The sequence below is a fragment of the Nicotiana tomentosiformis genome, chromosome 2 (assembly GCF_000390325.3).
Source record: "Nicotiana tomentosiformis chromosome 2, ASM39032v3, whole genome shotgun sequence".
Lineage (NCBI taxonomy): Eukaryota > Viridiplantae > Streptophyta > Magnoliopsida > Solanales > Solanaceae > Nicotiana > Nicotiana tomentosiformis.
Genome location: NC_090813.1, coordinates 182,446,108 through 182,457,835, shown reverse-complemented (window position 1 = coordinate 182,457,835; position 11,728 = coordinate 182,446,108). Strand labels below are relative to the sequence as shown.

The 11,728-nt window shown below is 34.4% G+C and overlaps 1 protein-coding gene across 2 annotated transcripts; it reads left to right on the top strand.

Annotated features, from left to right (window-relative positions):
• The first annotated feature begins 285 nt into the window (after positions 1-285).
• Positions 286-5,877, top strand: LOC104088658 (vacuolar cation/proton exchanger 3-like). Of its 2 annotated transcripts, none has more exons than XM_009593375.4 (11): positions 286-620; positions 1,263-1,330; positions 1,441-1,469; positions 1,588-1,784; positions 2,445-2,666; positions 3,218-3,340; positions 3,510-3,626; positions 3,720-3,773; positions 4,315-4,431; positions 5,158-5,248; positions 5,387-5,877. In XM_009593375.4, exons 1-11 carry the CDS (start codon positions 363-365, stop codon positions 5,416-5,418), a joined length of 1,308 nt encoding a protein of 435 aa, XP_009591670.1. In that variant the 5' UTR covers positions 286-362; the 3' UTR covers positions 5,419-5,877. The 2 variants fall into 2 exon arrangements, with proteins under 2 accessions (XP_009591670.1, XP_009591669.1); XM_009593374.4 differs by having other exon boundaries at positions 287-620; positions 5,375-5,877.
• Positions 5,878-11,728: the final 5,851 nt, after the last annotated feature.

Here is an 11,728-nt window from a genome sequence, read left to right as displayed (position 1 = left end):
CGATAGACTTAAACTCGAAATTTTCGATTAAGAATGAAAAATACTTACCCATTTTACATATTTGAGTAAACTCTATAGAGTTCGTACACCCATTCTCACGAAAGAAAACAAGTGAAAATATTTCTCTTTTTAGGGTTTCAGCACCTGTTTCCTTCCCATAAAACTACGTGGAGCTCATGCAAACATATAGAAAACAAAACAAACTCTGCGAAAATTCTACGAAGCTTCAAATGCCAACTTCCATTTCTTGTCCTCTATAAACTCAAAGATATACAAGTATAAACTATAAAGATGCATACAATTTCCCTCTTTTCTTACAACAAATTCTATTCCTCTTAATTTATTTTTTCATTTTTTGTATTATGGGTTCTCTGAGTGATTTGGAGAATGGAGAAATTAATAAAAAAGAGCAAGAATTCATCGTCAAGAAGAATGCACAAAATTTGTCAAATTCTATGATGAGGAAAAAATCGGATCCAGAACTTGTATCAAGGGTTCGTTTTAAGAACCTAAGAGAAATCTTGGCTAATCTTCAAGAGGTTATTTTAGGAACAAAGCTTTGTTTGCTCTTTCCAGCTATCCCTTTGGCAATGCTAGCTCAATACTATCATTTTGCAAGAGTAAGTATTTGTTTTTCTCCTGATTTAATTTGTTATATACAGTTGTCTTTCAGACTTTGATTTTAACCATTATACATTGACAATGTAAATGAATTTTTTTGTACTATCAGACTACTTAAACGATTAACAAACTGTAGTCTTTCATAATGGATAGGATATATACTAAGTGTAAAGAATTTTTATATATTTTAACTTATTGTAACTTTTCTTATTTTTCAAGTTCCTAATCCGGAACGGTTAATGGTTACATGTAATCAAAGAAAAGAAAGAAAAACATGTCAACAACATCAATATATGTATTTGAGAGATTGTCACATGAGTTCGTTGAGGTGTTTACATAGACCTATCTTTTAAATGATTTGATATACGGTCCTAGTATAAAAATTTTACTCGATCAAGTAACTTAAAAGATAATTACATGTAATATTTAAGACAAGCCTGAATTGGAATTATAACTTGCAAAACATGGCAAATGACCCATTAAAACTAACAAGTAATTTACACTTAAAAATGTTATTTTTCTTACATTATTAATGTATATAAATTACACTCTTAATTTTGAACTAAAATAAATAGAGTAAAGGATTTGTTGAAAAGCTTCAAAGTATGAATGATCATGTTTATATTTCTTTTTTCGAGCAGCCCTGGATTTTTGCTTTTAGTTTACTTGGACTTGCACCGCTTGCTGAACGTGTCAGCTTCTTGACTGAGTAAGTTGTTTTTTTCTTCTTCTTTTTAACTCCTATTTTTAATCTAATAACAAAATTCCTAACACAATTATTCTTTATTTTTTTTCTCCCTTCTACCTGAAATTTAAAAGACAAATTGCTTACTTCACTGGTCCAACAGGTATGCATTTTGTTCTTATACCTCCCAGAAAAAAACTGTATCAAAAAATAATAATTATATATATACATTTAAGTTGAAAAATTAATAATGATGCTTTGGTTATTATAATTTAATGCAGTTGGGGGTCTACTAAATGCAACATGTGGCAACGCAACAGAAATGATAATAGCATTATTTGCTCTTTACCAAAGGAAAATACATGTTCTAAAGTATTCTCTATTGGGATCTATTCTTTCCAACCTTCTTCTTGTTCTTGGAAGCTCTCTTTTTTGTGGAGGATTGACCAACCTTAAAAAGGAACAAAGATTTGACAGGGTAAGTTCACATCAATATATAGGATTTAAATTAGGTACATTGACAGTGTATATATATTTATTTTAAACTAAACAACGTAGTTTAATTTATTATAGCATGTTAGCTACCATTTGTATTAGGTTGCCGATTAATATTTATCGTAAAAATTTACCCACAAGCGATTGGATTGTATAAAGATTTGTCAGTGCATAAATTCTTTTAACTCTATACAGATGAATTTAACTTCTATATATTGATCTTGTAAAGAATTTTTACGCTACCAAGTAACCTAAAGGTACGTGCAGAGTAACCATCCATAATAAGTGAAAGTAGTTACTTAGAAAGTAGTTGGTCCACCTGCTATAATACATTAAGTTACACTAATAGGTATCTTGTATTATCTAAATTATCATGTATATGTAAGTAAAATCTAATATAAATTTATATATATATATATATATATATATATATATATATATATATATATATATATATATATATATATATATATATATATATATATATGTGTGTGTATATTCATTCTTGACTTCTTTCGTGTGTTCAGTTTTTTATATTTTAACTCTCCATAATAAATTTTCTAGCTTCGCCACTGCGTGTTAGTACTGCTTCAATACATTTGTTTTTTTTCGTTTTGACATTTATCTTTCAATTTTCGGACAGGGACAAGCTGATGTAAACTCACTTCTCCTTCTACTGGGATTGCTTTGCCATATGTTGCCACTGATGTATAGATTGTCTGTGGAACCAGTACTTAACAATAATGTAACAACTTCAGTATTGGGGTTGTCTAGAGTTAGCAGCATTTGTATGCTAGTTGCGTATGCAGCTTATCTCTTCTTTCAACTGCGAACACACAGACAAATGTTTGAATCCTCAGAGGAGGTAATGTTTTTTTCTATTTTTAGAATAATAGTGTCATATTCTGAACCACCCATTCGGCACCCATCTATATTGCTCAGACTCTTTAAAAATACCGTAAGTGTGTATCCGATCCTCCAAAATAGTGCATCCTCCAAATTAAAATAGTGCATTTTTGGAAGACTCAACATGAGTGCGGCAATATTTTGGAGAGAACAAGCAACATAGACTCCTACCTACCTACCCCCAAAAAAAGAAGAAAAAAACTATAAAAAAAAAGGAATAAAATTATCTTACATAGGTTTACTACGAGCCATACCCAGCGGGATACATATTGCCCAAATGGAATCTAAAACAAGTTGATTCATTTTGAAGTTTAACATCTAGATACCGGTATGAATTAATTTTTATACAATCAGGTCATTTAAAAGATAACTATTAGTAATTCCTCATAGTAAATAAAATTAGTAACATGATATAAGATAGGTAACCTATTTAAATAAGTTAAATTGTAGAATTTTTAATACCGTCAGTGTATTAAACTAAAAGCTTTTATTTTGATGACAAATGAGCAGGAGGAAGAAGATAAAGTTGCGGAAGATGAGGCGGTTATTGGGTTTTGGAGTTCATTTGCTTGGTTGATTGCCATGACAATTACTATTGCTGTATTATCGGAGTACGTCGTCGGTACAATCGAGGTAAGATTTAGTTGCTATACATTGACAGTATAAAATATTTCAACCTCCTGTAATAGGTAACTTGTTTTATTTCTGAGGCTACTAATTTCATTTTCTATAAACGGTTTACTATTATTATATTTAGGTGATCTGATGTGTAAAAATTATTAGTTTATTTGATCAATCTCAGGCTGCATCAGATTCTTGGGGCATTTCAGTGAGTTTCATTAGCTTAATATTGTTGCCAATAGTGGGAAATGCAGCAGAACATGCTGGATCCATCATCTTTGCTTTAAAGAACAAGTTGGTAAGATACAATCTAACACTACAAACTCCTTAATTACATTATTCAATTTCAGAAGAGAATATATAATTAGTATTCTAAATGTACCAAATGCAGGATATATCTCTAGGTGTTGCCTTGGGATCAGCTTCTCAGATTTCCATGTTTGTGGTGAGAACTTGGCAATATTTGTTTCTTTATGTATATATTTCCCAATTTCTTTATTTTTGGTTAATTTTGTCTAGAGCTTAATTTTTACACACATATATTATAAAATATTTTATACGATCAGCTCACCTAAAAGATTGAAATAATCATTCATAAAATTATAGTGGGATTAGTAACTTGAAAAATAATGCACGTTATCTACTACAACAAGCAATAATATAATATAAAAGAATTTTACACCGTCGGTGTTATAAAGGGCAGACTGGTGCACCAAGCGCCCGCTATGCGTAGGGTCCTGGGAAGGGCCAGACCATAAGGGTTTATCGTACGCAATCTTACCCTGCATTTCTGCAAGATGTTGTTTCCACTGCTCAAACTCGTGAGGTCACATGGCATCAGTTTTACCAGTTATGCCAGGCTCCCCCTTACACCGTCAGTGTTGTATATAAGTTAAATCGGTTTGTCTATATATCGCTTAGGGGGTTGGTTGTTTAAGTTATTGTTTTCAGAGATAGAATAAAGCTAACTTCTTTACTATTTTCAGGTACCTGTATGTGTCATTGTGGGTTGGATAATTGGTGTGGATATGGATTTGGATTTCAGCCTGCTTGAAACTGGTTCTCTTGCTTTCTCAATCCTCCTCATTGCCTTCACCTTGCAGGTCCTTTTATCATTTGAGTTTAAGTTAATATTTACACTTTACACAATTAGGTCATTTATTACGTAATTACAGGCCGCTAAATCTCTTGATAACCATTGATCGGTAATCTGATAATAATGTTAACTAACCTGTTATCAGGGGTTAAAATTCAATGACAACATAAAATTATTTTACACAGTCTGCGTATATAACTTAAATCGAAAAAATTATAATACTGCAGAATGAAAATTTAAAGAGAACAAAACTTTACCAAAAATAGAAATATTGGGGTCCAATGCTGATCCAAAACAAAAAGGAAATGTTCTGTCAATTTTGTCCAAACATGGAGAATATGAATGACATGATATATTTGGATTATGCTACAAGACAAGATTGAGGATATCATGTTCAAATTATATAAGGAACTTAGCTTTTTCTTCTCTTCAGTTCAACTTTTCTTTCTTTTAGAATAATATAATCTTCTTAATTACTTGAAAGGTTCTACTATGTTTTAATTCCCCGCCTTCGTTTGTAGTTGACTGTTATGTTAGTGATCCTGACTGTTATGTTAATGATCCTTCAAATCAGGTACTGAGGAGAAGAAAACGGTCACACTTTGTAGCGGCTAGTGTGATCCTTCTGCTCAGTACCATGAAATTGTCCATATATATATATATATATGCATGTGTGTGTACAAAACATATTTTGAAGCAATAAGAACTTCAATTTTTTTTACAATTATTGCAGGATGGAACCTCACATTACATGAAAGGAGTGGTTCTATGTCTTGCCTATTGTGCCATTGCTGCCTGTTTCTTTTTTCATAAGCTTCCCATCAGTAAGTCCTTTTAAATATGTTATACAAACCCCTGTAATATTTTTTATGCTATTAGTGCAATTTTACTACTAATTATTATGGATAGTAGTTACCTTTAATTTCTTGGTGTATTTGGGTGTTGTTAAGATAATCATATAGGGAACAATTCATCTGGGAGCTCGGCCGCTTAACCACATGAATTCGTTCATCATCGTGATCCATCAGAAAGAAATCGATAGGTATCTGATGGAGTCTACACCATATATACGTCGTCATCAACCAAATGTAATACTTCATTGCATCAAACTTGCATTTTTTCAATCAAGGTGGAGCTTTTCTTGGCCTTTTGCGCGCAATCGAATCTGGACTACTATCCCATTTCATGTTGATTAATTGGAGACCTTAGTCAAAAACTAGAAGATTAATGAATGAAGCCTTTATGGGGGAAGGACTTAATATTTAAGCAAAGTTGTATGTAAATATTTTCTCGTGTTCTTACTGGTTTTTGCATAAAAAAGTGGTGATTTTTGAGGAGAGAATAAGGAAATGTCACCCTTTCAGTATGGTGTTATGTATTGCAATTAAGTACTATGTACTTTTGGAGGGGCAATAAAATTTCTGTTGCATTAAAAGTTCAAACTTTCTTTCTATATCGCTTTTCATTTGTAACTCATTTATTCAATATTTAAGAGAATTGATTCTTCAAAGGGTTTAATTTATGTACACTGATAGCGTAAAGGAAGTTGTACACTCCTTTTTTTGCTTTTCAGTGAGTAAGCGATGCGAATCAATGCCTTTTTATCTTTCATGGTGATATACAGACTATTTGTGAAACAAACAGTTACTATGGCACTTCTACTGAAATTTGCAGTTTATGTCTTAGTTAAAACTTACTCCCTCCTATCACTTTTACTTGACACGCTTTGACTTTTCATGCCCCTTAAGAAATAATAAATGAAGTGCATAATTTACCATGATACACATATTAATTGATGCATATTAATTTTATTGGATTTGAGAAAATAATTTAAAATGAGTAATAAATATTGTGGGTATAACAGGAAAAAAAATATTTATCATTCTCTTGATATGCGTAAAGTGACAAGTAAAAATGAAAATCTATTTTTAGTATACCTGCCAAGTAAAAGAGAACGGGGGGAGTAAAATCTATTCAAAGAATAAACATCGCAGTAGATGTTGCTTCTGCTTCACATTATCTTCACTACCAGTGTCCAACAACAACAAACCAGTGTATCTAGGGAGGGTAGAGTGTACGCAGACCTTACCCCTACCTTAAGAAGGTAGAGAGGCTATTTCCGGAAGACTCTCGGCTCAGGATTCATTGTCAGTGTCCAACAGTGGTAATTCATTGTGATCTAAACCCTAGCAATGTGCTTCTTGACAATGATCTCGCAGCTCATGTGTTTACCCAAAAAATGGTACAGTTGAATTTGTTCATGGTTTCTAGACAAGTGAAATAATTTCATCCAAAAAATAATGAAATAACTAATGAAATATAAAATACTTAGCCTTAGAATGCAGATGAAGCAGCAGAGCTAATGAGTCCGGGAACAAGGTTTCCGGGCACAATAATGATAAGATCAAAAGCGAGAGAATAAAATTGTATTAAAATGTTGTATATAATGTAGTGTAAGTTAACCAGAAAATTCGTCCCTTTACAATTGTAACACACCGAAAAATTTTAAAGTACTTAAGCGCTATTAAGAAAGTCGATGTGCACTAATTATATTATTTTGTGTGAAGACGAGGTCTATTAATGGAATGAATATCAGTTAAATATGATAATAAGTGTACGAGTCATATTATAAGTGATGTGGGGTCTAGGGAGAGCCCTCAGTGCAAGTCAAGTTGAGAATTTCATTATAGACTACAGTTGCAAATGAGTACGCACAAGACCAAACTTTGGACGAGAATATATATATATATATATATATATATATATATATATATATATATATATATATATATAAGGATTTATGTTGTGGATGACCTATCAAATTAAAGGTCTTTGAGTATAGTTTCTAACGCTTCAAACTGTTTGTCATTTGGACATTCCTACAAGAAGTTATGACCAAATTACCAAAGGCTGGCGGAGGAGCCTGCGAATGCGAAGCATCCGAGGCCGCGTCCGAAAGAGAGGCGGGCAGTGAAGTGCTGCCATAGCGTCCAGGTCCGCATCCGACCTTCGAAGAGGAGTGAAGTGGGGATGCGAAGCATCCATGGCCGCATCCGAAACCCAAAAATCTGGGCCTATAAATACAAGGTCGGGTAAAGAGGGTATTTTGTGTATTTGGGGGTTAGGATTCTTGAAGTAAAGGGGCGATTTTGAGCTCAAGTCAAGTCCAATCAACCAAGGTAAGTTGTTAATGATGTTTTGGGTTGATTATCACTCAATATACATGAGTTCTAACATCAGTTTTATATCCAAATACAAGATTTCATCATCAAATCCTCAAGAACACAAAAATTACCAAAGTTGTGATTTTTCAAGATTGATCTACTAGAGGTAATTCCAATGCTTCAAACTCGTTTATTATCAGTAGTTAAAAATATTTGAAGCATTTGTTACAAGTTTTAATGGTTAAAATATTGGATTATAAAACTCTAGTTCATGGCATGAATAGTACTTTTGAGAAAATAAGAGAGAAGGTGAATGGTACTCTTGGCGATGAAATTTATGAATACAATGAACCTATGGGATTTGTTACTAATATTAGTCCCAATGGATGTTGATATTGTAGATTGAAGTTGCTTAGTATAGTAGATCGTTGTATTATCATTAAGGGGTGAATTTCAATTTCGGATCGTTGGCATTGAATTGAGGAGACAAGAGGGCATTCAGAGGTGGATACGCACGGAGTGAAAATTTCCTGAGTATTGATTAGCTTGCTCGACGTTGGGTTCATCTTGTTGAGGTAAGTAACAGTTTTAACTCTGGTTTTGAGGGTATAAACCCAAAAATTTAACATCACGTGATTGTTTGGAAGTGATACCCACGCTAGGTGACGGGCGTGTGGGTGTGCACCACGAGGGATTGAGACTTGGTCCGTCCCGTGAGGTTGTGAGGCCTAATGGCTATTATCTGTGGTTATGCGTTTATTTTTTTGTTGAACTTGTTTGCCTTCATGTTGGAGATCATGCTTAGGCTTTATTCATGCTCACATTATTTGTACTCAGTCATAGAAATTATTGTACATGTTTACCTCAGTCTCTATTAATTGCTAATATACGGTGATACTTGATGTGGGCTGTGTTCCCTTATTTGTTGGTGATGATGAGGCTAGTGAGATACATGATTGAGTGAGGCTGAGGGCCTGGTTGTGAGAATATTAATACAATAGCGCGTGAGTTGTTCGCGTAGCACGTGAGTTGACCGTGCGGGTCCAGGTATTGATACCATAGCGCGTGAGTTGTCCGCGTAGCACGTGAGTTGACCGTGCGGATCCAGGTATTGATATGATGGTACGTGAGTTATCCGTGCTTAGCGCTTGAGCTTTGGGAGCCACTCCGGAGTCTGTACACACCCCTAGTGAGCGCAGAGTGTTGAGTGTTTTGAGTATTGAGTGCTGAGTGCGAGTGATGAGTGATGGAGTGACACTGTTGTGAGGTTGTATTTATTTGTGTTGTTGCTGCATTTATCTGTTAAACTTCTTTGTGGAATTTACAGAGTTATGGAATTTACCTATTTATTTCTGCTTATTTTTAAATTATGAAAATAAATAATTGGACTGTTTTACTTAGCTCGTCGCTATTGCTCAATTCCTTAGTTATTTCTGTTACTTGCTGAGGTGGTTGTACGCATGCTACACCCTGCACTTTATGTGCAGATTCAGGTGAGTTAGAGCACGGCGATCGTTGAGTTCAGGCCGGGTATTTGTGGAGATTGCAAGGTAGCTGCTAGCGTCTGCAGGACCTTGTTACTCCTTTTATCATTTCTTCTTTTGGATTGTATTGATAGTTAGACAGTTTCATTTCTTAGTTCATAGATTTAGACGCTCATGACTTAGTGACACCCCGATGTTTGGGGCTCGTTTCCGTATTTTCTATAATTATATTTAGAATTGATTTAGTTTATGAAAAATTTAAATATTGAAATGTTTTATTAAATTCTTATAATCGGTTTAGTAGAAATATTTTGGAAAGTAGGCTTGCCTTGTAACACGATAGGCGCCATCACAACCATGGTTAGATTTTGGGTCATGACAAGTTGGTATTAGAGCTTTAGGTTACATAGGTCTCACGATTCATGAGCGGGTTTAGTAGAGTCTTACGGATCGGTACAGAGACGTTTGTACTTATCTTTGAGAGGCTACAGAACCTTTAGAAAAACTTCACATTCTTGAATTCTTTTCGTGCGGTATTGATTCAGCTTGAAGTGTAACAATTTGAATTCCTTCCATGCATTTGTATGCGAACATGAGCGCTCGGTATCAGTTGTGCATCAACGGCTTGTGATTCCCTGGATGAGGTGCGAGATGTAATTTTTGTGCGTTGATGTTGGGCCAGTCTGGAGGACATGAGGCCGATTTTTTATTGTAGCTTGTGCACTGAGGTGTTGATTGTGTGAGCGCGTGCTTGTGGTACTTTGGGGGATATTTAAGAGAGTATTCAGCAGCTTATGAGCCTTAGGGCGGTGTGGTTTTATGCTTGGGTCTCGTGTGGTGAGTCTGGGTTGAGGATTATGGCGTTATGGCAGGGCAAAGTATCAATTTGAAGGTAATTCAGAAGGGACTCGGGTAGATAGGATAACTTGGTAGTAGGTTGGATCGGCATGGTAATGTGTATGATTAGTTCTTTGGGTGTGTATGAGGTTATGAGTTCTATAGGTGTTTTGTGGCAATGTCCTTGGGTTTTTAGTGGCCTGTGTAGCTTGGTTGAGTTAGAAGGATTCAGTCCTGACGGATTGGTTTTGATCCATTGGGGTTCTCTGGCAGGTGGACGACCCAGTTACAGGGGAAACTCTGCCAAAAATTTTACGAATTTGTAAAGAAACCCAAATTTCAAGGGCCATAAGTAAGTTGAAATTTTGGAAATGAAGTATGAGATTGATGTAGTCATGAGTTCCTATGTATAATGGTTGGAGGTATAAGGATAATTCTATTCTTAGAAGTGACTTGTGAAATATTCGAGAACGAATGTTCTTAAGTGGGGGAGAATGTAGCACCCCGGAAAATTTTGAAGCACTTAAGCGCTATTAAGAAAGTAGATGTGCACTAATTATATTATTTTGTGTGAAGACGAGGTCTATTAATGAAATGGATATCAATTAGATATGATAATAAGTGTACGAGTCATATTATAAGTGATGTGGGGTCTAGTGAGAGCCCTCAATGCAAGTCAAGTTGAGAATTTCATGATAGACTAAAGTTGCAAATGAGTACGCACAAGACCAAATATATATATATATATATATATATATATATATATATATATATATATATATATATATATATATATATATATATATATATATATATATATATATATATATATATATATATATATATATATTATGTAGTGGATGACCTATCAAATTAAAGGTCTTTGAGTATAGTTTCTAACGCTTCAAACCGTTTGTCATTTGGACATTCCTACAAGAAGTTATGACCAAATTACCGAAGGCTAGTGGAGGAGCCTGCGGATGCGAAGCATCCGAGGCCGCGTCCGAAAGAGAGGATGGCAGTGAAGTGCTTCCATAGCGTCTAGGTCCGCATCCGACCTTCAAAGAGGAGTTAAGTAGGGATGTGAAGCATCCAGGGCAGCATCCGAAACCCAAAAATCTGGGCCTATAAATACAAGGTCGGGTAAAGAGGGTATTTTGTGTATTTGGGGGTTAGGGTTCTTGAAGTGAAGGGGCGATTTTGAGCTCAAGTCAAGTCCAATCAACCAAGGTAAGTTGTTAATGATGTTTTGGATTGATTATCACTCAATATACATGAGTTCTAACATCATTTTTACATCCAAATACAAGATTTCATCATCAAATCCTCAAGAACACAAAAATCACCAAAGTTGTAATTTTTCAAGATTGATCTACTAGAGGTAATTCCAATGCTTCAAACTCATTTATTATGAGTAGTTAGAAGTATTTGAAACATTTGTTACAAGTTTTAATGGTTAAAATATTGGATTATAAAACTCTAGTTCATGGCATAAATAGTACTTTTGAGAAAATAAGAGAGAAGGTGAATGGTAATCTTGGCGATGAAATTTATGAATACAATGAACCTATGGGATTTGTTACTAATATTGGTCCCAATGGATGTTGATATTGTAGATTGAAGTTACTTAGTATAGTAGATCGTTGTATTATCATTAAGGGGTGAATTTCAATTTCGGATCGTTGGCATTGAATTGAGGAGACAAGAGGGCATTCAGAGGTGGATACACATGGAGTGGAAATTTCCTGAGTATTGATTAGCTTGCTCGACGTTGGGTTCATCTTGTTGAGGTAAGTAACAGTTTTAACTCTGGCTTTGA

Excerpts from the sequence above, each read along its gene's own strand:
- LOC104088658 (XM_009593374.4), top strand. The coding sequence starts at position 363 with ATGGGTTCTCTGAGTGATTTGGAGAATGGAGAAATTAATAAAAAAGAG. Across the intron at positions 1,785-2,444 it reads AGGAACAAAGATTTGACAGG|GGACAAGCTGATGTAAACTC; the intron begins GTAAGTTCACAT and ends ATTTTCGGACAG. Across the intron at positions 2,667-3,217 it reads TGTTTGAATCCTCAGAGGAG|GAGGAAGAAGATAAAGTTGC; the intron begins GTAATGTTTTTT and ends ACAAATGAGCAG.